Source organism: Macaca thibetana, chromosome 10, assembly GCF_024542745.1.
Source record: "Macaca thibetana thibetana isolate TM-01 chromosome 10, ASM2454274v1, whole genome shotgun sequence".
Classification (NCBI taxonomy): Eukaryota; Metazoa; Chordata; class Mammalia; order Primates; family Cercopithecidae; genus Macaca; species Macaca thibetana.
Window position 1 is genome coordinate 20,584,214 of NC_065587.1, and position 27,613 is coordinate 20,611,826.

Below are 27,613 nucleotides of genomic sequence, written 5' to 3' on the forward strand. Positions count from 1 at the left end.
ATGCAAAACAGGTCAGCCTTTTGCTTGTCCTCACTTCACTTTCAGGCTCTGGGTGGAGAGGGAAGCCCTCTGGATTGGTGATGGCCCTGCTCCCCTGCACATCCACTTCCCAGTTTTCCACAGTTTGGTGGGACTTCCTCCAGCTGCCTCCTCTCCATCCTGGAGACCCAAGCGTGAGGGGTTATTTTCACATTATTCACTCCTGCCTTTCTCGGCACAGAGGGTGATAAGAAGAGGGAAGAGAATGTGACAGGGATTGAAGCCGTGGTGTGAGCGGGGGACTTTATATGTCTTGGAGAGTTTAGTGCTCGGATGGCAGCCTCTACTTCCAGGCTATGTAACCTTGGGCATATTACTCCACTGTGCTGAATCTTAGTGTTCTTGTCTATTAAATGGAAATAATTAAAGCTATTTCCTTGGGGGATTGTGTGCCTGTGTAGTGCTTGGCAGAGCTAGTACACGGCCAGCGCATGAAATGTGTCAGCTCTTACTGCCTCACATCATGTTTACCAATGCTCTCCGAGGAGGTGGCATTCCTCCTGGGTTACAGATGAGGAACTGGAAGCTCAGAGAGCAGAGCAGCCAGCCCTGTTTCACACAGCTGTAAAGCTGTAGAGCTGGGATCAGCGGCCAGGAGTTAGAGTTTGTTTACCATTGAGCAAATTAAGTAATCTCTCAGAGCCTTAATTGCTTCATGAGTAAAATGGTGGTAATCACGCCCTGCCTTCCTCAAAGGCCTGTGTATGGGGACCAGTCAGATGAGGAAGGAGATGTGAAAGTGCTAGTTAAGCTGCAAATACCAGTCACCTAACAGCTGCCATTTGCTGGCCACCTACCAGGCTGGGCCCTTGTACACATTTCTTCCTCATTGCAGCCCTATAAAAGATGAGGTGTGCTTTATGACCCCACTTAAAGATGAAGTTGAGGCTTAGGAGGTCACATGTTTTGCACATGGTCTCCCAGTTAGTAGACAGAGGAACTGGAGTACTAGCTCAGTTGACTTCAAGTCCCCACTCCATTTCTTCTACCCTACACCCCACCTGATTTCCCTGATGGGTGAGAGGAGGATCAGTCCTGTGGTCTGTGACCTCAGACTTTCTGCTTAGGGTGTATTTCTCTTTGTTTGAGCTGGTTCAGGGAGTGAGGTTTGGAGGAGGGTGTAGACGGGTTCCTTGGTATCCAGGTTTATCTCCCAAGACAGGCTAGGATAAGGAGGTGATGGGCATGGGCACTGCCCTTGCTGAACCTGCCTATCCAGACGTGCTGAGATGTGCTTGGGCAGAAAGCAGAGGTCTAGAAGGACAAGGGAAGAGAGAACCCCAACCCTTGGTCTCAGTAGCCTGGGAAGCAGTCTTGTCCTTCTGAACTTTTGGAAGCCTCAAGCCTCTGGGTTTTGGGAGAACGCTAGGAAACTGGGAACCTACAGAGAATGGGGTCAGCAGAGTGTCACTGCTGCCTTGGACCATGACATGGCACAGCATGGCTAAGCCTGTTCCAGTCCAGGAGGCTGACAAGATCTGTGATTAGGTGCCACCTTTGTCTCCTCTAAGCCTTTCCTCCTCAGAAGCTGGGGCTGCAAGCAAATGGCAGATTGCCCTGGCCAGGTGCAGTGGCTCACGCCTGTCATCCCAGCACTTTGGGAAGCTGAGGCGGGCGGATCACATGGTCAAGAGATTGAGACCATCCTGGCCAATGTAGTGAAACCTCATCTCTACATCTATACAGAAATTAGCTGGGTGTGGTGGTGCCCCAGCTACTTGGGATGCTGAGGCAAGAGAATCGCTTAAACCCAGGAGGCGGAGGTTGCACTGAGTCAGGATCGTGCCACTGCACTCCAGCCTGGGCGATAGAGTGAGACGCCGTCTCAACAACAACAAAAAAAGCCAGATTGCCCAGGCAGGCTTACCATCTGCACCTGAGGTTGTGCTGGCAAACCATCCCATCCAGTGTATTGGTGTCTCTGAGCATTGCTAGGTACGGGCAGGCCACTCAGTGGGGCAGTCAGAACACTGTAGGAGGGGGTTAGACTGTCTCCAGTGGCTTGGGGGCCAGAAATGGAGCCACACAGAAGCATCTGGAGAAGGGCCTGATTTCCCCACAGCCTTCCCTGGGGAGCTAGAAGTAGCATATTGGCCACTGTGACAGAGGGGAAGCCCTGGGTCAGCCACTTACTTATTAGCTTTGTGACTTTGTCCAAGTCATACAACCTCTCTGATCAGGCCAAGTCTGTCATGGGCCAAATGGAAATGGTAATTAATCTGTGAGGGCCCCACTTCACTGAGCTATTAGAGGGACACGTACAATTTCTAAGACAGAAGTAACTTGTAGCCCTGATGCAGTGCAGATGAGGGTAATGATGTCATGGAGAAAGCCAGGCAGGCAGCTGTTGAACACCTGTGGGGGCGGGGTGTGGTGGGAGTCACAGAAGAAGTTTAAGACCTGGTCCATTTGGGGAGGGACAGTGCTGAGTGATATGAGCAAGTGGTAATGAAGTGCGTATTTCACACTTAATGACTTGACTCATTTATCAGTTGGTGCTGAAATCAGTTTTAGGAGCTTGTGACCAGCATTTAAAACAATAGAATAGAATAATATAAAATCAATCTGGAAATATCAGAGTGCATTAGTATATGTAAGGGCAACTCGTTTCCTAAAATGTGTCCTGGTTGTGTGTGTGTATGTGTGTTTGTGTGGGTCTCAGTTTAAAAAGTGTGAGACATGGTGTTCTGAGCCAGGATGAAGATCTTCAGGTTGGAGGACATTTTACGAGATCTGCGCAGGCAGGCAGGCATGCAGGCTGTGTGGAGGCTGAGGGTTTGGCCTGTGGAGGCAGAGAAGTGTAGTACAAGGGTCAAGAGCATGAGCTGTAGAGTCAGTCAGGCCTGGGTTTGAGTCCCAGCTCTGCCACTTATAGCTATATGGTCTTTTTTTTTTTTTTTTTTTTTTTTTTTTTTTTTTTTTTTTTGAGACGGAGTCTCGCTCTGTCGACCAGGCTGGAGTGCAGTGGCGCTATCTCGGCTCACTGCAAGCTCCGCCTCCCGGGTTTACGCCATTCTCCTGCCTCAGCCTCCCGAGTAGCTGGGACTACAGGCGCCCGCCACCTCGCCCGGCTAATTTTTTTTTTGTATTTTTAGTAGAGATGGGGTTTCATTGTGTTAGCCAGGATGGTCTCGATCTCCTGACCTCGTGATCCGCCCGTCTCGGCCTCCCAAAGTGCTGGGATTACAGGCTTGAGCCACCGCGCCCGGCCGCTATATGGTCTTAAGGAACACTCTTAACCTTACTAAGCCTCGAATTCTACTTTAAAATGAGGAGAATGGGCCGGGCACAGTGGCTCACGCCTGTAATCCCAACACTTTGGGAGGCCAAGGCTGGTGGATTGCCTGAGGTCAGGAGTTCAAGACCAGCCTGGCCAACATAATGAAAGCCTGTCTCCACTAAAAATGCAAAACATTAGCCGAGTGTGGTGACGGGCGCCTGTAATCCCGGCTACTTGGGAGGCTGAGGCACGAGAATCATTTGAACCCGGAAGGCGGAGGTTGCAGTGAGCCAAGATCGCGCCATTGTACTCCAGCCTGGGCAACAAGAGCAAAACTCTGTCTCAAAAAAATAAAATAAAAAGGGGAGAATGATGTTATAGTAGGGTTATTACAAAAGGTACATGTGATAAAGGTATGTGAAGCATTGAGAAGACAATTATAAGTAGTAAATAATCTACAAATGGTAACTACTGTTGCTGATATTATTACGGTTGTAGTTGTGGTTTTTAATGTAATATTGGGCTCTGAAGGGTTACTGTCACTTGGAGAAGGGAGAAGAAAAGGCATTCAGGTAGGGGTGAGTGGATGATGAGGGATAAAAATGTGTGCGCCTGGTATGGGAGGGGTCTAGAATTGTGTGGCCTCAAAAGGGGTGTTGAGATTACAGGTAGAAGTTACTAGGACAATTTTGGCATAATGTGGGGAAGAAAGCTTTAGCAGTGGAAATTGTTTAACAATAGGGTGACTTCACCTGGAGGTAAGGAAGGCCCACCCCTGGAGGAGTTCCAGCAGTGACTGAGCCACAAGAAACTGGTCTCACTTGTCTCTTTTGGCTTCAGAGACTCCCTTAGGCTACCTTAAGGAAGGAGGGGTTTTCTGGAGGATGAGTGAGGCCGCCAGGTTTGCGACATCCCCCATGGGCCATTTGGTCCCTTATACCGGGCCAGGTTCTCTCTCACTAGCAATTGGTTCCTGCCCTCTCCACTGTCAGGAGGAAGCCACCTCAGGGCTTCTACACTGTCACACTATTTTCAGGGACCCCTCTGGCCCCAGCTTCATCTCACAGCTCCTCTCTGGGCATCCTTAGAGGGTCCAATTCATAAGATAGGCTGTACAAGCATATAGGGAAACTGAGGCTCAGAGAAGGAAGGGGACTTGCCTATTGTAGAAAGGATTTCTATATCAGACAGCAGTTGGATCAGATGCTTTCTAAGATCCTGACTGAGTTAACTGAAGGATATGTGAACCTTCTGATTAAAAAATAATAATAATAATTATATATATATATATATATATATATATATATATATATATATATATATAGCCTGCAGTGTTTCAGGAGCACATCCTGTGCCTAGAGATACCTACCTGCCGTTAGAGAGCATGTGGTACGCTGAGTGCCAGGTACAGCCAGACCTCCAGTGTCTTCCTTCTCACCATCTCCAGGTAGATTAAACTCCTCTGTTGTTAAAGGAAAGGCCATTCAGATGGCCATATTGCCTCAAAATTTTCCCAATTTAGGATTTAAAAGATCAAAATAGATCTTTCAATTGACATGCACATTTAAAGTAGTAGTGGCTTTTTTGTTTGTTTCTGAGATCTTACCAAATCAATGGTGTAGCTTAAAATCAGTGGTGTCTTAGAATCCAGGAAATATGGTAGTTTGTTTTGTACTCTTTTGAAATTCCGGTTTGAGGTTTGACATTGGGGGTTTGAAACTGCCAGAGCTGTTAATCTGGCATCAGTTAAAAGAACTCCGAATTTAACATGTTCCTCTGTGTATCTGCAGTTGGGAGAATGGGCGTCTCTGAGTCCCTGCAGTTAGATTTTATCAATAAAGCCAGACTGAGGGTTGAGGTATCAAATAGACATATTTAATCACCTATGAGTTCTTTGGAAACTGGTAATCTCAAGTGAAAACCTTGCCCTCTGTAAGCCTCATTTTCTTCGTCTGTGCAGTGGGGATATTGGATCAGCCATTATCTACATCCATAACTGCCAGAACTTCCTGTTGACTCAGTTTGGGCACCCTTCTGACTGGTTAACTAGAAGGCTGTTCCTCTGACTTGTTGCATAAGCAGTGCATTATAGGTGGTGGAAGGTACCATGGCCTGGGAGGTGTGGGCCCTTAGTTTCTGCTCCTGGGATGTTTGGGGGTTGCCCGGAGATACACATCCCTTTGTAAATTACCTGACCCTTTGTAAAGGCGTGGTCCCTGCTTTGCTCTTATCAGGAAAAGCATGGAAAGGAGTAACTCATGTCCTAGTTCTGCCTCTAGGTGGTGAGAGGGGCAGCAGTTCAAGGTGGGGGGTGCCTTGTTTCAGTGCTTTGAGGGGGCCTCCTTTGCCTAGGCTGTAGTCCTTCCTCAGACATTCAGTTCCAAGGCTGCTCTCAGGCCTGGGCAGTTCCCCAGATAAAATGCACTGAAGAAGACCTTCCCTTTTGTGTCTTAGAGGCCTCAGCTCTGCCAGGGCCCCTCCCTCTGCTCTTCCAACCAGTAAAAGTCACAGTAGCATATTTCCTTCCGGCAGAGAGAGGATCAGAGACTCAGGCCTGGGCCAAGCCCCAGCCCCACCGTGTCCTGTTCCTGAGAACCTCCTCTGAGCTGCCTCTGACCCTGTGCTCCTTTCTGAGAGGTCAGGCAGCACTGTATGCTGGCTCTTGGCTGGGACCTGACTTGGATTTGAGTCTGGGTTTTTCCACTGATTTGCTGTTGGACGCGGAGCAAGATACCTTTCCTGGGTATCTTACCTCTCTGAGCCTGTTTCCTCGTCTGTCATTAATATCTTCTTCTGTTAAGAAAGCACAAAAAAGCACCTTGGTGCTGAGGTGTTTCCCCCACATTCAGTGCCCACCAGAACATCAGCTCCATGAGGGTCAGGACTTTGTTTTAATCATGGGACGGCATCCCCACAACCCGCCCGGAGACCCTCGCCCTAGAACAGTGCAACACAGTTGTGCTAGCTGCCCGGTCAGAAGATCTACAAATATAAGAAGTGGTATTTGATGGGGCTTTGAAGTGTGTGTAGGATTTCGATGGGTGGAGACAATTTGGGAAACATTCCTTCAAAGGGACTGGCATGAGTAAAGGCTGAGAGGTGGGAAAGGGCCAGGGCATAAATGGGGAAACTCTGAGTAATGAGTTTGGCTGAAGTAAAGAGGTGAGCATGTTATTTCTGTACTCGTTTGACTAGTTTTTGTGTTCAACTCTGCACCTTGTATACCGGCCCTCCGAAGAGGCTTATTGACTAAGGCAGACCCAGGACAGGAATGCTTTGCTTTGGTGCACAGATGCAGACACTCACTCAGCCTCTGCCTCAGAGAGGCACTGTGGCCCCTGGCCACATTAGGGGAGTAGGCACTTGAACCACCTGCTGTGTCTCTAGCTTATGCCTTGAGGCAGTGGGTGGGGAGGTGGCGTGTTCCCTCTCATCTGCAATAGGACGGTGGTCCGAGGTAGCAGTCCTGAGGGGAACAGCAGGGATGGTAGGCAGGAAGAATGGAGGTCTGACCAGGCTGGCAGCTGGGAACGAAGTCAGGGCCTTTGCTTCCCTTGGCACCTCTCACAGGCCCTGCCCTCTGCTCCACAGGCTGGAGGAAGTCCCCCTGGAGGTGCTGAGGCAGAGGGAGTCCAAGTGGCTGGACATGCTCAACAACTGGGACAAATGGATGGCCAAGAAGCACAAAAAGGTGAGGGGCCTGGCCTCAGGTCTCGGGCTGGGAGTTGGCAGCTTGGGGAGGAGGAGGAAGAGGGAGGAACTTCATCAGCTTAGGAAAGTAGGGGCTTCTCTAACTGCCAGATGCCTTAGGTGTCCTCCAACTGCCAGTGCAAGACAGAAGCTGGCTTGAAGGCAGGGGGAAGGTTGGGCCCTCACACAGTGACTTCAGATTCATGCAGAACATTGTCCTGGAGCTAAACCTCAAAGCCATTCTTAGCCAACAGCTGTAACACAGCTTTCCTATAGCCTTCCCAGGAGAAGGACTTCAGTGCTGCTTACCAGCTATCAAGGAGGACTTTACAATACTGCCAGTAACTAGCATGTATGGAACGTTTGCTTTGTGCTTGGGATAATTCCTTATAGCATCCTAGTGTGAGGTTAGTAATAGTAGTATCCCCACTTTACTGATGGCCTGGTCATCAAAATTTGAACCCAAGCAGTGTACCTTTAGCACCTTCCCTCTTAACTACCACAGTACGAGGCCTTCTTTACCCTCTAGATTAATTTGATGACCTCCCTCTTGACTCCTGGCCAAAGAAAGAAGAAAGTAACCTCACAGTTTAACAATAGTCTTACAAAAATGAAATCACCCAGTAGTCCTTTTCAAGTTAGGCTATCTTTAGACACTAGCTCTGTTGCCCTGTGGGAATGTTCTTGCCCACCACTTTTAAGTGTGTGTGTTGATGTCCTTGGCTGCCCTCGGCATGGTGGTGTTAGTACCTGGCCTAGAGGAGGCCTGTTCCGAGCCTTACAGCTAGGGTCTCTCTGTACAAGTTCCCAATGCACAGAATGAACCCTATTGCCCGCTCTCATCAGCTGACACTCTGGTCTGGTCCAGGCTGGCACAGCTGGCTGCAAGGCCTCACAGAAAGCTCCGGACCGACCATCAGGTATATAGACTTGGGCCCAGCCCCACTCCTTTCCTCTCTTCACACCTGTGGCTAACTATAGAACTTCTGGGCAAGTCACCTCACCCTCTCAACCTCAGTTTCTTTGGCCAATAATCCTGGTGATAATCCTGTTGTTGTTCCCCATGAAGTGATGGTAAGTGCTTCGTAGACGGTGTCATAGACGGTGAAGCCCTGTGCTATGAGAAGGAAGGCTCACCCAGACCTGGGCTCCTGCTTGTTGTTCTCTGTCTGTCTGTCTGTCTGTCTGTCTGTCTATCTGTCTGTCTATCTATCTATCTATCTATCTATCTATCTATCTATCTATCTATCTATCTATCTATCATCTATCTATCTATCTATCTATCATCTATCTAAAACAGGGTCTCACTCTGTCACCCAGGCTGGAGTACAGCAGCATGATCTTGGCTCACTGCAGCCTCAAATTCCTGGAGTTAAGTGATCCTCCCACCTCAGCCTCCCGAGTAGCTGGGACCACAGGCACATGTTACCACACCTGGGGAATTTTTGTAATTTTTGTAGAGATGGGGTTTCACCATGTTGCCCAGGCCGGTCTGGAACTCCTGAGCTCAAGTAATCCATCTGCGTCGGCCTCCCAAAATGCTGGAATTACAGGCATGAGCCACCGCACCCAGCCTATCTCTTTTTTAAAAAAACAATGTTAAGACAGTTATTCCTCAGCTGCTTCCTGCCTGACTCTGGCTCTGTTTCCCTGCCTCATGGTTCCTCTGGCTCTTACTCTGAGCTGTAGCTTGCTCTCCAGCAATCTGTTGTGGTGACTGGTGGTTGGCAGGGACCTTCTGCGTTCTTGAAAATAGGGATTCCAGAGGGGAGCTTTGGGGAGCACCTCTCAGCAGAGTAGCAGCGGGCACTTCCCCTTTTCTTTCCTGGCATTGTGGTTAGAGCCCGAGACCTGCCCCTGCCCCTGCCCAGCTGAGGCCTCCACAGGAAGTGCTTCAATCCACCGTGCCCAGAGGCCTAACCCACTGCTTTTCTCCAGTCCAGAACCATCCACTGGGTGCCCGTCCTGCCACCTCAGCTGTGGCCACACCGGGCCCTGCCCTGGGGGCTCTTCCAGCCTGCCTGTGGAGGCTTGAGTTCTCCCTCTGGTCAGGAAGTCATGGCACAGGAAGGGTAATACCTGTTTCAGGAAGTGGGCTCAGACCCAACACTTCTCCTGGACTCATACATAGTCCTGCTGGGAGGGTGCCTTCCTTTCCGCGACTCCCAGCCATGTCTAGGACAGAATTCTGGTCCTGCAGGGAGGCAGGGCAGGGGCTGGAATGCTGTCGTCCCACAGGGCCCTGCCCTGGGGTAGGCTTAAGCAGTGGCCCTGCCCTCACAGAGTTCAGCAGGCAAGGGTGTGGCCTCACTCAGCTTTCATCGGAGACCTCCTTTCCCAAGGCCTGGCCTCAGAGAATGGTAATCCTGTGGTTTCTGGGAATACTTTCTCATGCTTTATCCTTATTGGTCCCTACCATCCTCCCTAAGGCAGGCAGGGTAGGGATGACCCCCTCCAGCACCTTTACGCTGAGGAGGCCAGAGTGGGAAAGGCTGGCTGTACTCCCAGCTCTTTGCTCCCCGCGAAGTGTTCCAGGGCTCTCCTGGAGGAGGCCAAGTATGATGGGGGCTGTGATGATGTGGGGCTGCCTCTTGCTGAGCTTGGCTCTGTGGGAGAGCCTGAAGGGCCTGTGGCTTTGGGCTAAAGCACATCCTTTTGCCAAAGCCTGCCCAAGTTGGCTTCCTTAAGGAGACCCTTGTCCCACAGCTGCAGGAAACTGTTCCTTGAGTCTTGGGCAGTTCTCTTCAGCCCCCTTCCTCTGCCTTCTTTCTAGGCAGTCCCAGAAGCTTTCACTTGGCACCTATGACCAGCCACCGCTACTCTTCCCCCACCACCGCTACTCTTCCCCCACCACCCTCAGCCTGTCTGCCTGGCTCCTTCCTGGTTCTTGACTCTCTCTGACCCTTGGAAAGTTTTCTCTTGTTTGCACTGGGCACCAGGAAGGCCAGGGCTTCTGTGCTCCCTCTTCTGAGAGCTTCCAGGGGGACTGTTGAAGGGGGTTTCTAGGTGAGGGGAAGTTAGGCGTGAGCTGAGGTCCTGAGCTGTGTCAAGCATCCACCTGGGATGGAGGGGCAGAGAGGAAGCCATTACTTACTGAACACAGACAGTGTGTCAGACCCCACACTAAGCACATTTTCCCTCTCGAATGGACTCCTTTGGCAACTCTGCACAGTAGGAGGTATTAGCATTCAGATCTTACAGTTGAGAAGTGGTTGGCTGAAGGTCAGCGCTAGATTCAAACCCAGATCCAGATGTTCTTCTCATGCCCTGAGTGCTCATCCCCAGGTCAGGCTGCTTAGTGCAGGGGTTGAGGGAGTATCATTGGCCATCTCACCCCTCCCCCACGACAGCATTTCACAGGAGTGATGCCCCAGCCTTTGTCCTCACCCACCTCGACAGGTCAGGGCAACCGCCTTCAGAGCATCATTCTGGTCCCAAGCCCAGGAGGAGCCCACTGGTGATGTAGAAAGTACACGGGGCTGGATCCCTCCAGCCTGTGCGGTGCAGCTAGGAGGTAGTAGGGTTTCTGACCGTATGACACATTTACCCCCACTCTGCTTGTGTGATGAAATTTCCCCCATGAATTTTCCCCTACCCTCAATTCCCCATTTGTAAAAGACATGATACTTTTGATAGTTTTCAGATTGAGTTTTGCCTGTGGAAAACTTTTCCTGATAAAAACAACTAGCCGGAATTGAGCACTAGCTCTGGGTCATGAGCTGCCTCAAATAATTCCTCCCTCACTTCTCCCATTCTGCGAGTGGCAGGGAAGACCTGGGCCATTTTAGCAACAGCTGAGATCAGGACTCACACTCAGGCCAGCTGCCTATGCCCCAGGCCAGTGATCTTGGGAGCTCAGGGTCAATGAGAGGAGAGAGGGGATTCTTGACCAATACAAAGAGGGAGCCATTTGAGCAGCTCCCATCTTCCTTCTGAGTTCTGCTGAGATTTCTCCCCTCTAGGCTGGCGGTATCCTACCACATGGCTGCTGAAACCAACATACCTGCATGAAAGTGCCTGGGCAACACCTCTGGGCACATTCTGGTTCATCTCATGAGCTACCTTCCCTGGGGCTGCAGCTGAGCCGCACACAGTGCAATGCCCTCCCAGGCGACAGACCATGGGGTTCACCCAACTTGTAATGGTTCCTTTTTCTTTTTCTTTTCTGAGACAGAGTCTCGCTTTATCGCCCAGGCTGGAGTGCGGTGGCACGATCTCAGCTCACTGCAACCTCCACCTCCTGGATTCAAGCAATTCTCATGCCTCAGCCTCCCAAGTAGCTGGGATTACAGGTGCCAACCACCATGCCTGGCTAATTTTTTGTATTTTTAGTAGAGACAGGGTTTCACCATGTTGGCCAGGCTGGTCTCGAACTCCTGACCTTAAGTGATCTGCCCTCCTCGGCCTCCCCAGAGTGCTGGGATTACAGGCGTGAGCCAGCGTGCCTGCCTGTAGGGTTCCATTTTGATTCAGAAGATAGTTATGAGGGTCTAGAATTCCATGGTAGACCTCAGGAATGCCCGTGTTGTCACCAGGGATGTGGGACTCTGCCATCACCTGGTGTTAGCATATCTAACTGCAGTCACCTCCTCTCCCCACACCTTAGGATCTGCATGGTAGCAACAGTAGGAAAGTCTTCTTTTTTTTTGAGACGGAGTTTTGCTTTTGTCACCTGGCTGGAGTACAATGGCGTGATCTTGGCTCACTACAACTCTGCCTCCTGGGTTCAAACGATTCTCTGCCTTAGCCTTCCAAGTAGCTAGGATTACAGGCGCCCACCACCATGCCCAGCTAATTTTTGTATTTTTAGTAGAGACGGGGTTTTACCATGTTGGCCAGGCTGGTCTCGAACTCCTGACGTCAGGTGATCCGCCCGCCTCGGCCTCCCAAAGTGCTGGGATTACAGGCGTGAGCCACCTTGCCTGGTGAAAGTCCTCTTTTCTCCCCGTTTCTACTCTTGCTGCTGTGTGCACTGAGGGCCCACCATGCACTGGCAAAGGGTCTGGGCTGGGGGAGCTGCCTGGGTGGCTGCATGGGCTCAGCTGTCCTTTTGATTTTCAGATTCGTCTGCGGTGCCAAAAGGGCATCCCGCCTTCTCTGCGGGGCCGTGCTTGGCAGTACCTGTCAGGAGGCAAAGTGAAGTTACAGCAGAACCCTGGAAAGTTTGATGTAAGTTTCCCTTCCTTTGTCCTGCCCTCCCTTCCGCATCTCTGGGCGTCCTCCCCATGGCAGCGATCCTCCATGTGCTCACCTGAACCTCACAGGATGAGCAGTCCACAAAACCTCCAGTCATGTGCCAAACTGCCCAGGCCCCAGCAGGCCAGACTGGCCCAGTCCTGGGTACCTGTGTCTCCTGGAGGCTCTGTACAACTGAGGCTCCAGCCCTGAGCAGCCCTCAGTGGAATGGCCAGATTTGCTACCCCCTATTCCAGCTCTTTCTCTTGATGACCACTTAGGTTTTGCTTTCCTGGGCTCAGTAGGCTACATCCCTGCTCCTGGTGATCAGGAGGGGACACTCAGACCATTTCCCTGACTGCCTTGGGCCCTGTGCTCTGGGCCTTTGGGGGCTTGACCAGCAGGACCACAGGTCCTTCGATGCCTCCTGGCCTCCCATCCTCTACTTTCTCCTGCCTTGTCCAAGCCTGGCCAGCACAACCCACCTGTGTGTCTTTTGGGGTCATCAGCCCTGGATGTAGCAGAGCCAAACCCAAGGGGGCTGAAGGGAACTGCCCAAGTATCTCAAGGGGTCAGATGCCACTCAGTGGCCAGAGAGGGTGTCCTCTGTTGTCATCCCTCTCCTGTCCCGATATCCCTCCTGCTGCTCCCTGCCCCATGGCGGGCCAGAGTAAAATACCTCCCCATTCAGAGCTGGGCAGCTCCTCCAGCCTGCTCCCCTAGGGAATTATGGGGAAGCAGTTGGATTCCCTGGGGTTGCCCTGGCTTACCTGCCAGATGTGGCCCCAGGCATCAGGGTTTCTCACAGGCCCTTGGGACTGGTGACAGGCAGACAGTGAGACAGAGAAGAGCTGCCCACCACCAGCTCTTTGTTGACATATCTCATGTTTCTTCAGTGAACACTCCTGTCCTGCCGAATCTTTTCCTTGAGATGACTGGGCAGGAGCAGGGCAAGGTAGCCTAGAGTTCCTGCTGTTGACCTAGAGAGGGTGAGAGCTTTTTGCTGGCAACACGTGGACTTGCAGGGGCAGGGAAGCTGGTAGAGTGTCTGGCTGGGATAGGTCTGAATCTGGCTGATTGGATTATTCCCCAGAGTACCAATACCAGGTCCCACTGGAGCAGCCTCTCGACTCCAGAGTCTTCCTCCTAGTGGCTACATCTCTCCCATTTCTAGGGGATGCATCCTGGGCAAAGCGGGAGGCTCAGGGGTGGGAGCCCCAGTCCAAGTCCATGGTTAATGTCAGGCTGCCAGAGCCAGGCATGAGAGCCAAGAGCGTGGGCAGCCTGGCCAGCCTCCTGGCTGTGTGGTTCAGCAAGTGTGAGCGTGTGTGCAGCAGAATGCAGAGCTGTGTGCATGTGCGTGCAGAGCTGTGCTTCCGGAGAAGAATCAGCCACCCCCAGGGGGTCTGGAAGGTTGCTCGTGTGAGGAGGTGGATTTGCAGAGAAGGCCTTCTTGATGCACCGAAGCTGGGTGATGGGTTCCTGCACAGTCCTGGGGGCTGGAAGAATGGTTGGTGAGCACACCTGGAAGGACTTTGCCTGTGGTGGCCCAGAGGAAGCATGAGGAGCTTCCCCTGGTTGCTGTGGGTCCTATGCCGAGGCAGGGCACAGTGGCAGTCTGTGATGGCAGCATACACCTGTTTCTGTGCTCTCTCCCCACAGGGCCCTCCATTCAATACCCAGTCCAGGTGGCCCTCCCAACCTCAGCATTCAGGGCAGGCTCTGCAGGCCCTGGTGGCTCCTCCTTCTCCTGCGTGTGCTATTTCTTCCTCCTTCCTTGGGCAGGCAGGACCTCCCTGTCCTTTTTTACCTGGTTTTCTTCTCTGGCTTCACCTTCTGATGGCGCCAGTACCCCTCAGGCTAGTGGAGGCTACAGGCCCCGTGACTGTGGTACCTGCTTGTCTGCCGATGCCCTTTCTATCTGCAGCTACCCCCTTTTCCTTTCTCACCAACCATGTGTGGCCAAGTGCCTTAGGCTGCTGAGGTACCAGATGAACATCCTAGGAACTGACTTTTGGGGTTTTCGGGTTTCTACCTCATGGGAACTGCTAGGAGAATTTGTGGGGCCCTCTTCCCCTTTCTGACAAAAGCAAACCTGCACTGCGCTCAGACAGTACCTAGAGGTGCACAGCACAGACCCCCATCACAAGTGTGTTTGCGGCTCCAGAGGCACGCATCCACCTCTCTGCTATGTGGCTGCTCTAGGGCTCTGTGGAGGTCCCAGCCCCTCCCTCTCCCTCCAGCCCTGAACACTCTGTCAGCCGCTCCTCTCAGTCCTTACTCTCTAGTCAAGTTCCTGGCACCCTAGGTTCTTGAGTTTAGTGCTAGGACACTCCCACTGAGGGCCAGAGAGGGAAAGGGGCTTGTATGAAGTCACCTGCTCTTCAGGGCAGGGCCTGGGTCTGTGCCCACTGGGTATGTTTGCCGAGGACCTGGCCTCCCTCCTGAGGGCCTTCCCTGATGCTGCCCCTGCCCTGCAGGCAACTTGTACTTAAACCAACACCCCCATGAAAGTGCCTGGGCCACGCCTTTGAGGACATTCTGGTTCCTCTGGTGAATACTCTGCTTCCCTGCTCAGCCCTCTGGGCTTCCTCCTTATTTATTTTTTCATTCTTTCTTAAAAATTGAGGTATGAATTTACATACAGTAAAATGCATAGGTCTTGAATGTGCATGCAGTTCAGTGAGTTTTGATAAATAATACACATTCATGTAACCAACATGCAAATCAAGGTAGAGAACATTTCAAATGACCAAGAAAAGATTTTCCTTTTTGTAATGGTTTTGTTGTTTTGTAAAGGTGCACATACTGAAATGTTCACAGAGGTTCAAAGAAAAGAGTAAAACTTTGTTGAAACCTCGGCACCCAGAGAAGTATCTGAGGTTAAGGTTTGACAGATGTCATGTCCTTCCAAAAAGAGCTTTGTGCAGATCTCACACACACTTCACTTCCTGGATAGGTGACGCCACCTGCACAGGGAGGCACGTAGCTGAGGAGCTGGGATGGATGGCTCTCAGTCAGACCTGGCTTCCAGTCCCAGCTCCACCATTTTTCTAGCCATGAGGCCTTGACACTCAGTTTTCTCATCTGCGAACAGGGTGTAATGATAGGTCCTATCTTTGGAGGCTGAGGAGAAGGATCAGTGAGGTCCACAGGTACCCTGTGCCCAGCTTAGCACCTGGCTCAGAGAAGTGGGAACAGCTGGTAGCTATTGCTCAGAGAAGCAGCCTTCTGTCTTAAGGATGTGACATAATGTATCTAACTGACTCCTGAATGAAATGTCTAGAGGTCCTTCTAGCCACAGCTGGAGTGGACACTCTTGCCCGCATCGGTCTTCCTAGAGCCAGGTTTAAGGTTTCCAGGGCTCCTCCCTCCTTGCCCCTTTGTCCCTGCCCAGGCGTCCTTACCTGAGCTTCTCTTCCTGTCCTCGGGAAGGCCCAGTCTGTGATGGGCTTGGGTGGGCACTGCCCCTGGTGGAGGCCTCCCTCCCCTAATCCCTGGGCAGCCATGTCCTGGCAGCAATGCCCACTTCCATCCTCCCCAGCCCCTAATATGTGCCCTTGCTTCTAGGAGCTGGACATGTCCCCTGGGGACCCCAAGTGGCTGGACGTGATTGAGCGTGACCTGCACCGGCAGTTCCCATTCCATGAGATGTTTGTGTCCCGGGGGGGCCACGGGTGAGCAGGCTGGGCCTTGTGAGGTGGGAGGTGGCTCTAGGCCCTGTCTCTAAGGGGTCTGAGGAGGTACAGTGAATTCAGGGCCTCAGAAGCTGGGTGCCCCCAACTCCACTCTTAGCATTTCCCTTTTTTTGGTTTGAGTCTGATGTGTGTTCTCAGCATCTCCTCTTACCTCTAGGGGGGGCTTTCCTCATTGACTCCAGAGTGTTAGAGCTTGCCTGGCCTGGCCCTCTTCGGGAAACAGGTTTTGTTGGGGAGAAAGAGGGATAGAGAGAGTTGGGTGAGTGGAAGGTATGCAGGGGAGAGACGGAGCAGGCAAGGGGACCAAGACAGACGCAGGGACAAAGCTGGCCTGGCCAAGAGGCCATAGCTGCTGAGTGAGGGGCCCCTACTTCCAGCCCTGACACAGCCTTACATCCTGCCCTGGCCCTGCTCCCTGTTTTCTCTTTGAGCCTCTGCCCCTGTCATGGGGGAGACCTTCCCCACCTCCTTCCTCTGGGCACATGAGAGTCCATGTGCTCCAGTAGGAGACTGATCCCTTGGTGACCACAAGCAGATCACCTCCCCTCTCAAGGGAGATGCAGATTCTGAGGCAGGCTGGTCCAGTGGGGCACAGGTAAAGGCTGTGGGTAGCAGAGTCACCCCGGTCATCACTGCTCTGCCTGGCCTCTCCACAGCCAGCAGGACCTATTCCGTGTGCTGAAGGCCTACACGCTGTACCGGCCCGAGGAGGGCTACTGCCAGGCCCAGGCTCCCATTGCCGCCGTCTTGCTCATGCACATGCCTGCTGAGGTACCACCAGGCCCTGGGCAGGCCGAGGGGTGGGTGGGGAACCCCCAATGGCAAGGCCTCACGTCTCTCTCGCCCACAGCAAGCCTTCTGGTGCCTGGTACAGATCTGTGAGAAGTACCTGCCCGGATACTACAGCGAGAAACTGGTGAGTGGTCGCCTGGCCTGGGACCTGCCCCAGGCTGGACACCCTCTGTGGCCCCTCCAGGCCCTTCTCTCATAGTAACTCCTGCCCAGGTTAAAAACTGCCCGGCCTTCTGTTGCCTTCAGGCTGAAGTCCCAAGGCCTGCCAGGGTTAAGTCTCTTGGACTGCGATGTTATCCCTTCTACACTGACTTTCATCTCAGCTTCTAGCTGCTCTGGCTGGCCACTTGGCAGGATTGAAGTTCTTCCAGGGCACCAAATTCCTCCCTCCCTTGGCCTTGGCCTAGGCTAAAATCTGCCTGGAAGCTCTCATCCCCGTGCTGTCCCCTAAAAACTTCTCTTTTGCTTCAGCTTTTAGCCCTCAGGGAGCTTTCTTGACCCAGACAGACGAGGCCCTCCAGCACGTGCTCGAGAGCAGTCCTGCCCCAGCCTTGTTAGAGGCACTCAGCCCCTCCCCTCCCCAGCCTCTTTTGCTCATGTGCCCTTCTTGGGATAAGCTCCTCCGGGGGACCAGCTGGCTCTGGTTTGCTCATCATTGTATCCTAGCACCTGGCAAAGGCAGACACCCTGCAGGCGGAACTTGCCTGAGCCTGCTGGGTGCTGGGTGCTGGGGTGTAGTCTCTGCCCTGGCTCCTGCAGCCCACGGTCATGGTCCCACGGCCTCGATGTCTCCCCAGGAAGCGATCCAGCTGGACGGGGAGATCCTCTTCTCGCTGTTGCAGAAGGTGTCGCCGGTGGCCCACAAGCACCTCAGCCGTCAGAAGATCGACCCGCTCCTCTATATGACAGAGTGGTTCATGTGCGCCTTCTCCCGAACCTTGCCCTGGAGCTCTGTGCTACGCGTCTGGGACATGTTCTTCTGCGAAGGTACTGGGCTGGGCTTGGGGGGAGCACTCCTGTTCCCAGCAGCCTCTCTTTGCAGAGAAACCCCCAAAAGGCTCCTTGTACTTAACTGCCCATCCCCCATGCAGGAGTTAAGATCATCTTCCGGGTAGGGCTGGTGCTGCTGAAGCACGCGCTGGGCTCCCCCGAGAAGGTCAAAGCCTGCCAGGGCCAGTATGAGACCATCGAGCGACTGCGGAGCCTCAGCCCCAAGATCATGCAGGAGGCCTTCCTGGTCCAGGAGGTACAGCCCGCGCCTGCCCCTTACCACGGGGAGGGAAGAAGACAGGTGGGGGTCCTTTGAAGGGGGTCCCTCTAACCCTCAGCCCCTGAGGGTAGGTCACCTATGCCAGGACCATTGCTAGGCGGCCCAGAACATGTGGGCGGACCTCATCCTTCTGTCTGGTGAGGAGCATGGGACACAGAGAGGCCTGGCTCTGCAGGGCCTTCTGGATCCGAGCCGCTTGGGAATAAAGAGTGCTGACCCACGGCCCCCTCTTCCTCCCTGGTACCCCATTCACAGCCTTAGCTCTTATTTCCCTTTCTTCTTTCTTTATGGATACTTGTCTCTCAGGGGCAATTAGATGGAACATGCGTGGCCAGCTTTTACACATGAGGAAATGGAGGCTTACAGAGGCAGAATCACTAAGCAACTCCCCTTAAAGTCACCCACCCAGGTGGAGCTGGAATTTGAGCCTAAGCAGCCAGGCTGCCCTGGGCAGTGGTGGAGGACAGGTTGGCAGAGAGCAGGTTTTTGTCTGTCTGGGTCTTACCCCTTCAGCCCCATAGTCAGGCAGGTGGACTCGTGAAGCTGTGGGCAGCTTTCTCCTCTGAGGCGGTGAGTCTCAAGTGTCCAGCTCACCTAGCACTCAGCACTGGGGCTTGTGACTGCAGCTTGGGACTAGACCCTCATCCTTCCTGAGGTCAGTGTTTAGTGGCCAGGGCTGGGGGATGCTGAGAAAGACTGGGGGCCCAGGCTGGGAGGCAGAAGGGGAAGGTCCTTCTTCTTGGCGCCCACTTGCCTGTGTCACTGCCCCGGCAGGTGGTGGAGTTGCCTGTGACAGAGCGCCAGATTGAGCGCGAACACCTCATCCAGCTGCGGCGCTGGCAGGAGACCCGGGGTGAGCTGCAGTGCTGCTCCCCGCCCAGGCTGCATGGTGCCAAGGCCATCTTGGACGCAGAACCCGGTCCCCGGCCTGCCCTACAACCTTCACCGTCCATCCGCCTGCCCCCAGATGTCCCCCTCCCTGGCTCCAAAGCCAAGCCCAAGCCACCCAAGCAGGCCCAGAAGGAGCAGCGGAAGCAGACGAAGGCGAGAGGGCAGCTGGAGAAGCCCCCAGCTCCAAATCAAGCCATGGTGGTGGCCGCTGCAGGAGATGCATGTCCCCCACAGCATGTGCCCCCGAAGGACTCAGGCCCCCAGGACTCAGCCCCTCAGGATTCGGCTCCCCAGGTCTCAGCCCACCACTGCTCCCAGGAGAGCCTGACATCCCAAGAGAGTGAGGACACCTATTTGTAACCCTGGCAGCTCAGGCCTCCAGGGCGGGGTCTCCACATACCTACACGGTTCATGAACTGACATTCCACGGCCTGCCCACCCTCTGAGGGCCAAGCCGCCTGGCCACTGGGCTGGAGTCTGGCTGGTCCAACACAGATTCTGCCTGAGCCTCCTTATTTATTTTCTTTACAGTGGCACTCGGGCTGGCCCAGCCAGGGCAGGCAGAAGCTAGGGCCTGGGGGTGGGGCCTCCTTCAGCCCCCTCCTCCTGGGGGGATGCTCCCCAGGGTTAGGGTGCTGGTGTGAGGGGAAAGGGTGGGGTGTTCTTTGTGTAAAATAGAAACATGGTTTTGTACAGAAATAAACAGCCTTGTGTAGACAGCTCGTATACCACCTTGGTCACCTTGGTGCTCAGCATCTCTTCTCTGCCCTACAGAGCCCCTCCTCCTGGGCTCCAGCCCAGCACCAGAGTCTCTCTGAGAGGTACCTTTACCAGAGCACATGCCAAGTCCCTGGCCAGCCCCCATTCTTAACCCCCATTTTCACTCACCCGATCCCCACTGCCTTATGTCTACCTTCTGCCACAGATAAGGGACACTAGGGCTGGAGCTCAGTGCTGGGCAGAGTAGGGCGTGCTCCCTAGGCCTCATCCTCACCCACCACCAAGGGGGCAGGGACTCCTAAGGAGGAGGTTTCAGGGTCTTCCTCCTTCAAGGCCTGGCCTGGATGCTACCTCAGGCTCCAGTAAGTTTCTGAGAGCTCATTCTGGGTTGGGGTCAGGGATGGGGCCCAGGGTGGAGCACCATAAATGTCCTTACAGGCTCAGCCCTCAGGGAGAGGGGCGAAGTGTGGGTCTTTGATAAAATGCCACCTTCAATTTACTGAACACTCGCCAAGTGCCAGGCTGAACTGGTCAAGTAGGCTTGATTAGCCCCATTTTACAGATGAGGAAACATGAGCTGAGCGGGAAAGGAACCACCCAGCCTCAGCCAGATTTGCACCAAGAGCCCCTCACTCAGCTTCCTCTACTGACCAGGGCTGCAGGAGACCTGACTCTGCCCTTGAGGGTCCAGGCAGGCACTGCGGTCACAACCTAATGACTGGTGAGGGCAAGGACAGGGTGTCCCTGGGAGAGGCCCCCCTTCTGCTGAGGAAGCAGCTTTTCCAGTCAAACAATAGCGCTGTTCCTGGCAGATGACCAAGCCGGGCCAGGCCAGGCCAGAACGGGAGGGGGCAGGAGAGGGAGGAGCAGAGCCTCCCTGGGAGCTTTCAGGCTTCGCCTGGGCCTGGAACATCCTGTCCTGGTGCAGCTGGGGATACTGAGGCCTAGGGAGGTGAAGGGTCTCAAGAGACTATCAGGGTAGGCCACCCCACTTCCTGCCTCCTTCCCCTCAGCCCTGTGGTTTCCCACTCTATCTGCACCTGCCATTGATGAGATGGGCTCAGCCTTTGAGAGGCTCCTCCTTCCCCTAGTCCTCCAGGGGATAGGCCAGGATGTGGTGGCTACACAGTGTCCCACAGGAATGTGTCAAGCCCGAGAGTCCAGGGAGGAGGCTTAGCTTGGCTTCCATCTGCCTGTGGTGGGGGCTCCAGAGCAGGCAGAGGGCCTGCTCAGGCCTGCTGGGTCCCAATCAGGCCTGAGGCCTGCTTTAATCTACTTGGTTCAAAGCCTTACATCTGAGGCCTCAGGGTGCTCCCGGCAGACAAGGGTCCCCTGGAGCATTATCGGCCCTGCATGGAGCCAACATGGACATGCTGATGCCTGCTCAGCCTTGGGGTCTTCTTAGACCTGTGGGGGCCTGATAAGATCTGGGGTGTCTGCCAGTGCTGGGGGCCTCCTTGAACCTGAAGCAAGTTTAGATGTGCACAGGCCAGTTAATGGCTGCAGGCTTTGGGGCTCAAGTTTCAGGCTTGAGGTCTGAGTACTCACTGAACCTCAGCTGCATGGGCCTCCCCCACCAAAGTTTGAGCACTGGGCATCACTGGCTCAAGCACTTTTGGGTTTTGTTTGTATCGAGGGACCTCAAGTCTTAGGCCTTGGCCACCTCCAGCCCCCTAACCCAAAGTATGTCGCTCAGGCAGAGGTGGCTAGAATTCTATCTCTGTGTGTCCCTGGCGGGGTGCCTTCTATTTTGAAAGTTGGATGAGAGGAACAAGTGGGGCTACCAGGCCAGGTTTCAACTTGTCAGCCCCCTCGCAAGCGGGGAAGGGTAGGTATCAATCGCAATCTTGTGCTGGCGGCCCTGCCCCCTGCAGCCACCACAGGCAGGAGAGGGAAAGGTGCCCGGTGGACGGCGCTGCAAAGCCGACCTATGCCTCTCATCGCTCCAGGGGTTTGGGGCAGCGTTCTGGTCCCAGCCGAGCTCCAGTTCGTTTCGTGGTCCTTCTGTCTTAAGGACCTCAATCATAAAACCCACGTGTGTGCCAGAAGGACAGAAACGTCCCCTAGCCTCCTGGATGCTCCCACCCGCTGCGCAGCTGCCGTTCCGCGGGAAGGGCGGAGCCCAGGGAGGGGGCGCGTCATGGGCGGGACCTGGAGGAGTCAGACGGGGTGGGGTCTATCCCCGAGCCAGTGCTAAAAAAGGCGGAGGCGTTCGGGGCGGTCTCGGTGTGCTGGAAAGCGGTTCTGGTATTAGGAGGAGGCGTGACCACCCAATAGGCTTCTCTTCCCGCGGGGCGTGGCCGTCAAAGAGCTGGACGCCGCGCCTGGCTGGGCGGGTCAGCCGCGTAGCGGACGGCGTGGACTCGGCCGCGCAGCGGCTCCTTTAAGGCTCGGGCACCACCCCCGCCGCCCCGCCTCCCGCGCGGCCTGGGTCTAGTTCGCGGTGGGGTCGGGTCCGCGCGAGCCGCGATGGAGCTGCACATCCTAGAACACCGGGTGCGGGTGCTGAGCGTCGCCCGTCCGGGTCTCTGGCTCTACACCCACCCGCTCATCAAGCTGCTCTTCCTGCCCCACCGCAGCCGGTGCGCGCCCGGGTTCGGGAGCGCAGATGGGGTCTGGGGCTCTGCTGTCGCTCCGGGCCAGGGTCGGAGGATTAGGATCGCCGTAAGGCAGGCAGGCAGGCGGGCGGGAGCGGGTGGGGAGGGCTCTCCCGCTCCGGCCGCCATCCGGCCTGGGGGACCACAGCCTATGCGGCCCCGTGAGGCCCCCTCCGAGGGGCAAAGCGCAAACAGCCTGGGATGCGCAATGCTTAACTCAGTGGTGTCAAATGTGGGCATTCCTACCTGATCACTCCGGGGAGCTCCTTCCAGGACACCTCCCTTCAGGTCAGAGGGGCTGGACTAGGGGGTCCAAGGTCCGACGCCCCTAAGGCTGTCGCCGCGGGTGTGAACCTCTCCTCCCTCCAGGAGTGGAGGGGTGGAAGGCTCCTGGAGAGGTCGGGAGGCCGGAAAGTAGCCCCCAACCCCGGAGATGGGCCTAACATCCCATTGCCCTGGAAATTAAAGGCCGAGGGGGCAGGAAGGCGCTGGCCCGGGGTCGCGGAGGTGTCTGGGGCAGATGGAGAGACATCCACTCGCAATCCCCAGTTCTCCACACCAAACTGAAGATGCTCCCCACTCCCAACCAGGTGCAAGTTCTTCAGCCTGACGGAGACCCCTGAGGATTACACACTTATGGTGGATGAGGAGGGCTTTAAAGGTGGGGGCTGGTCTGGGGAACGGGAGTACGGGAGGGGCTTGTCGCGCTCCCCTTCTGTAGGGTTCTCACCAGTTGCTGGGATCCATCCCACGAGCTTAAGCCTTAAAAGCAGATATGTCAGGGTTCGAATCCTACTCCACCACTCCTTGGCTGTGTGCCCTTGAGCAAATCACTTCCCCTCTCTGAGCTGTTTTCTCTTATGTAAAATGGGTATAGTTCTGGTTCTGAAAAACAGGGTCCCATGAGGGCTTTATAAACTCAAAACCGCTGAAGGGCACTCAGCAGTCTTAGGCCTGCAGGAGGGCCTCTGTTATGATTCCAGGCAAGTGCTGCTGTTAGAAGTCCCTGGGTATGATTTCCTCCTGGTCTTATCTCCCTGGTTTGGGTCACCTCCTCCCCTGCTGGTCTGGGAACTCCAGGAGTCCGAGGGAAGGAATGCAGGAGTAGGCAGCCATCTCAGGGGAGGGTCCTGGAGGCCTCCTGGCTGTGCTGGGGTGAATAGCAGCCACCCAGGCCCTGGCCCCTGCTCAGGACTGGACGCCGGCCTGGGCCCTCCCTGGGCCCTGGAGCTGACGCCTAGCTCCTCCTTCTGCTGCTGGCCCGGCCCATCCTCACAGGCTTGGAGTCTCAGGCGAGCTAGCTGGAGCTTGGCCTGTCCCCCTGCTCCACTGCAGGCCTTAGTTTCCCTGTTTTTACTTCAGGGAAGTCTGGGTCTGCAAAAGGGGAAAAGGCAGTCCCCCAGCCAACCTGATCTGCGAATGCCCCCTGGTGGTGCCCTGTGGTATAAAGCTTCTGCTAACCCACGGAAGACACGGTAGTGAGGTACATATTGTCGTCCCATTTTACAGATGAGGAAACTGAGACTCAAATCATCTGCCCCAGGTCACAAGACAAATTAACAAAGCTGGGATTTGAACCCAGGTCCGTCTGAATCTGAACCTCTGATCTTAAGTGGGAAGTTTCAATGCCACCAGGCCAGCACTTGAAGCCTTTCTCAGTCTTTGCACACATAGGGACTTCAGGAGCAGAACTGGGGGGAGACAGCCCCAGCTTGCAGACCTGCCCTTACCTTGATGGAGCCCTCCAAGGCACAGAGAGGGAAACTGAGGCTCAGAGAGGGGCAGGGGCCAGCCTTGCAAACCCTGACCTGACATGTCCCCTGCCCACAGAGCTGCCCCCATCTGAGTTTCTGCAAGTAGCTGAGGCCACATGGCTGGTGCTGAACGTGTCGTCTCACAGCGGTGCGGCAGTGCAGGCTGCTGGGGTTACCAAGATCGCCCGCTCGGTCATCGCGCCACTGGCCGAGCACCACGTGTCTGTGCTGATGCTGTCCACTTACCAGACGGACTTCATCCTGGTGAGTTTCCTGCTGGTGCTGATGCAGAGCAGGGTGGATATAGGTACCTGGGAGCCCATGTGATGTGCCATCTGCTGTGGCCCAGGTGCGGGAGCAGGACCTGTCCGTGGTGATCCACACGCTGGCCCAGGAGTTCGACATTTACCGCGAGGTGGGCGGAGAGCCTGTGCCTGTGACGAGGGATGATTCCAGCAATGGCTTTCCCCGCACTCAGCATGGTGAGGGCCGCCCTCTGACACCTGGACTTGGGCAGGGCCTCCTCTTCCCACTGGATCCCTTCCCTTGTAGGCCGCAATGGGGCAGGAGGACCCTGGCCAGTTCCTGGATAACAAGACCCGCCCCTGGCCCACGCCTCTCCCTGGCTGGCCACCAGGGGGCGCCCCAGCCCACGGTCACCTTTTCACCTGCTGCTGTCCTCCAGCAGGGCTCAGCCCCACGGTGCATCCCATCCAGAGCCCACAGAACCGCTTCTGTGTCCTCACACTGGACCCTGAGACGCTTCCAGCCATCGCCACCACCCTCATAGATGTCCTCTTCTACTCGCACAGGTGGACCTTGGAACTTCGTCTTTGTCCTCACGCCACTGTTCCCTACACTCTGTCCCCCCACCTTCCACCCATCCATCAGTTTTGCAACTCTCCCTTGTCCTCTCTTGGGATTCCTGGCAGCCCATGACACTCACTTGTGCTTCAGTGATGTTCGGGGAAGGTTCTTGCCCCAAAGCTGGATCTCTTTCCAGTGGTGTCCTCTGAGCTGTGCCCTGGTCTGGCCCTCTAACCGTGGGGTCCTTTGTTTTTGGCACAGGCTGGGTTCATTGTCCTCCCCTATCCCCACCCACACCTTCCAGAGGGCTGGACCCTTGGGCGGGTAGCAGAGACAGCAGAGCCTGCCCAGGCCACCATGCCAGCTCCTTCCCAGGGTTCTGGAGGCTGATCGGGGTCCTCCAGCAGGGGCAGTAGGCTGGGTGCCTGGCAGAACCCCTAAACCTCCCATCCCTCCTCAGCACCCCCAAGGAGGCAGCCTCTAGCAGTCCTGAACCCAGCTCCATCACGTTCTTTGCCTTCTCCCTCATCGAGGGTTATATCTCCATTGTCATGGATGCTGAAACACAGAAAAAGTAGGTGACCCCTGACCCCGGGTGGGCCCCAGGCCCCAGCCAGTCCAGGCAGGGAGGAGGTGGGGCATCAGACTTTGAGGTCAGCAGGTGTACCTGTCCCAGAGCTCATGGTCAGGCAGGGGTGGATGGGGGTGCCCTGCCCATCACCCATCTCCCTCCCCAGGTTCCCCAGTGACCTGCTGCTGACCAGCTCCTCAGGGGAGCTGTGGAGGATGGTGCGCATCGGCGGGCAGCCCCTGGGCTTTGGTGAGGGCCGTTCCTGGTGTTGGGGGGTTGGGGAGTGTCTGGGGAGCAACCGGCATGTGCCACATGTGCCCCTCCTCCACCACCCTTAGATGAATGTGGCATCGTGGCGCAGATTGCGGGTCCCCTGGCAGCCGCTGACATCTCTGCCTACTACATCAGCACCTTCAACTTCGACCACGCCCTGGTGAGCACCATGGGCTGGGGCTGGGGGAGCTCCTGAGGGGAGAGTGAGGCCCAGAAATGTGGGCGGCCGAAGGTAGTCTCAGCTGGGCCAGGAAGTCAGGGGTGGCCTTGGTCAGCTTCTGCCTTGACCCTTCCCTCCTGCCCACCTGCCCTCAGGTGCCCGAGGACGGTATCGGCAGCGTCATCGAGGTCCTCCAGCGGCGGCAGGAAGGCCTGGCTTCCTGAGTCCCATGGGGAACAGAGCAGCCACCCTGCTCTCCCCTCGACCCAGGCTTCCAAAGGCTTCTCTAAAGCTATTTCCTTAAGCTCCGGAATGAGCCCCCTGTTCTGCCAGGGACCCTCGTTCTGCTCTCTGTATGTAAGCTGCGTGCGGGCACCGGCTTTTACGCAGACACCTGTGTGCACTCGCAGGTGGAGTGGGCAGGTGCTAGCCTGACTGCGTGTCTGCCCACACAGGGGAACACGGTGCTCGGGGCTTAAGCCCCCAACCCATCACTCCCTGCGCGGCTTCGGCGTTTGCACAGTCCCTGCCTGAGGCCCGAGCCACCCCCCTCAGCCTTCCTGGGCCAGCTGTCCCCCAGACAGGGCTCTGACCTCTGTTCTGCCTCTGGTGGGGTTGCCTTCCCTGGCCAGGTGAGTCCTGACAGTGCCTCCCCCTCTGGGGCCCCCGAGAAAAGCATTTTGACAATCTCTCTCTCTTCTGTTTTTATTGACTTGTTAATAAAGGACTTTGTAGTGACTGGGTTGGGCTACGGTCCCTGGGGGTCCTCTGGGTCTGAGTCTTAGCCATGGCTCCACCTCATGGTCCCCTCTATCTGAGGTCTTGGTCTCTCTCTGTGTAGCTGGCTGGGGGCCGGGCTCACCTGGCTTCGCCTCATTCAACTCTCACCACAGCTCAGTAAACTATCACCATTTTCCAGACAAGGAACCGAAGCTTTGAGAGGTGACATGACTTAGCCAAAGTCACATGATTCCCATTCCCATGCCTGCCTTTGAAATCTGGGCTGTTCCCAGATTTCAGAATAGCTTCCAAATAGCCCAGAGGGTTCTGAACCTGGGCAGAGACTCCCAGACCCTCCTATCTGGGGAGTCTCCCAGCTTTCCCTGTCACTGTGGATATAGCCAGCCTGCTATGAAACCCACCAAGGAGGGCCCAAAAGCACTTTTCTTTCTTCCAGCCCGCTGCCTGCTTTCTTCTAGCTCACTGCCTGCTTTCTTCTGGGCCTTGCCTGAGTTCTGGCTGTCCCTCTCGTTGGCTAAGAGATCAGTCGGTTCTTACCACCAGGGCTCTCCTGGAGTCACTCCTAAGGTTCAGGGCCAGGAGGACAGGACAGGGACCTGGAGGCCACCTGGAGCCCGCTCTGTCCTCGAGGGCCGCCACCCTGCTTGGTGAGGCTGGGATCCTGCCACGGCCTGATGAGGCCCCACAGATGCCCCAGGGAGACTATCGGGTACCCTCAGCCCAGACCCGCCCATGCTCAGGCAGGGAAGAAGGGTGTGACTTCTGTGTACTCAGAGGTCGTGGTGGCTCCTCAGAAAAGCCAGAACAGAGACAGGCCTCTGGCAATGCGCCCACGCTGCTCCTGGGGACCAGGGGTCTGGGGCCTCGGGCTGCAGATCACAGGAGCCAAGAGCACAGCACAGCCTGGTGAGTGAGCAGCAGGGGCTGCCTGGGCCAGCCCTTCCCTCCAGCCTCAGTTTCCCCGTGTGCATGGAGACCTAGGAGACAGCTCCTTCAGGAACATGGGGAAGGGGGCATTTCTTTGGAGTTTTGTTTTGTTTTGTTTTGTTTTTTAAATGGAGTCTTGCTCTGTCACCCAGGCTGGAGTGCAGTGGCGCAATCTCAGCTCACTGCAACCTCCACCTCCCGGGTTCAAGAGATTCTCCTGTCTCAACCTCCTGAATAGCTGGGATTACAGCGGTCCGCCACGATTACAGGCTAATTTTTGTATTTTTA

The 27,613-nt window shown here is 55.2% G+C and overlaps 2 protein-coding genes across 4 annotated transcripts in view; both read left to right on the top strand.

Moving 5' to 3' along the window:
- Positions 1 to 19,492, top strand: part of TBC1D10A (TBC1 domain family member 10A) — a 139,871-nt gene extending 120,379 nt beyond the window's left edge. The window contains exons 3-10 of the mRNA XM_050806726.1: positions 6,851 to 6,950; positions 12,011 to 12,118; positions 15,695 to 15,801; positions 16,479 to 16,593; positions 16,673 to 16,738; positions 17,412 to 17,601; positions 17,706 to 17,860; positions 18,659 to 19,492. Coding sequence (XP_050662683.1) covers positions 6,851 to 6,950; positions 12,011 to 12,118; positions 15,695 to 15,801; positions 16,479 to 16,593; positions 16,673 to 16,738; positions 17,412 to 17,601; positions 17,706 to 17,860; positions 18,659 to 19,135 — 1,318 coding nt within the window. The 3' untranslated portion in view covers positions 19,136 to 19,492. The remainder of the gene's footprint in view (positions 1 to 6,850; positions 6,951 to 12,010; positions 12,119 to 15,694; positions 15,802 to 16,478; positions 16,594 to 16,672; positions 16,739 to 17,411; positions 17,602 to 17,705; positions 17,861 to 18,658) is intronic.
- Positions 19,493 to 21,839: 2,347 nt separating this feature from the next.
- On the top strand, positions 21,840 to 26,396 carry CASTOR1 (cytosolic arginine sensor for mTORC1 subunit 1). 3 transcript variants are annotated; one of them, XM_050806758.1, is made up of 9 exons: positions 21,840 to 22,077; positions 22,683 to 22,753; positions 23,923 to 24,110; positions 24,196 to 24,328; positions 24,535 to 24,658; positions 25,114 to 25,227; positions 25,391 to 25,473; positions 25,563 to 25,657; positions 25,813 to 26,396. In XM_050806758.1, the coding sequence occupies exons 1-9, from the start codon at positions 21,965 to 21,967 to the stop codon at positions 25,879 to 25,881; spliced, it is 990 nt and encodes a 329-aa protein (XP_050662715.1). In that variant the 5' UTR covers positions 21,840 to 21,964; the 3' UTR covers positions 25,882 to 26,396. The 3 variants fall into 3 exon arrangements, with proteins under 3 accessions (XP_050662715.1, XP_050662716.1, XP_050662717.1); XM_050806759.1 differs by lacking the exon at positions 25,114 to 25,227 and having other exon boundaries at positions 24,532 to 24,658; XM_050806760.1 differs by lacking the exon at positions 25,114 to 25,227.
- The last annotated feature ends 1,217 nt before the right edge of the window (positions 26,397 to 27,613 follow it).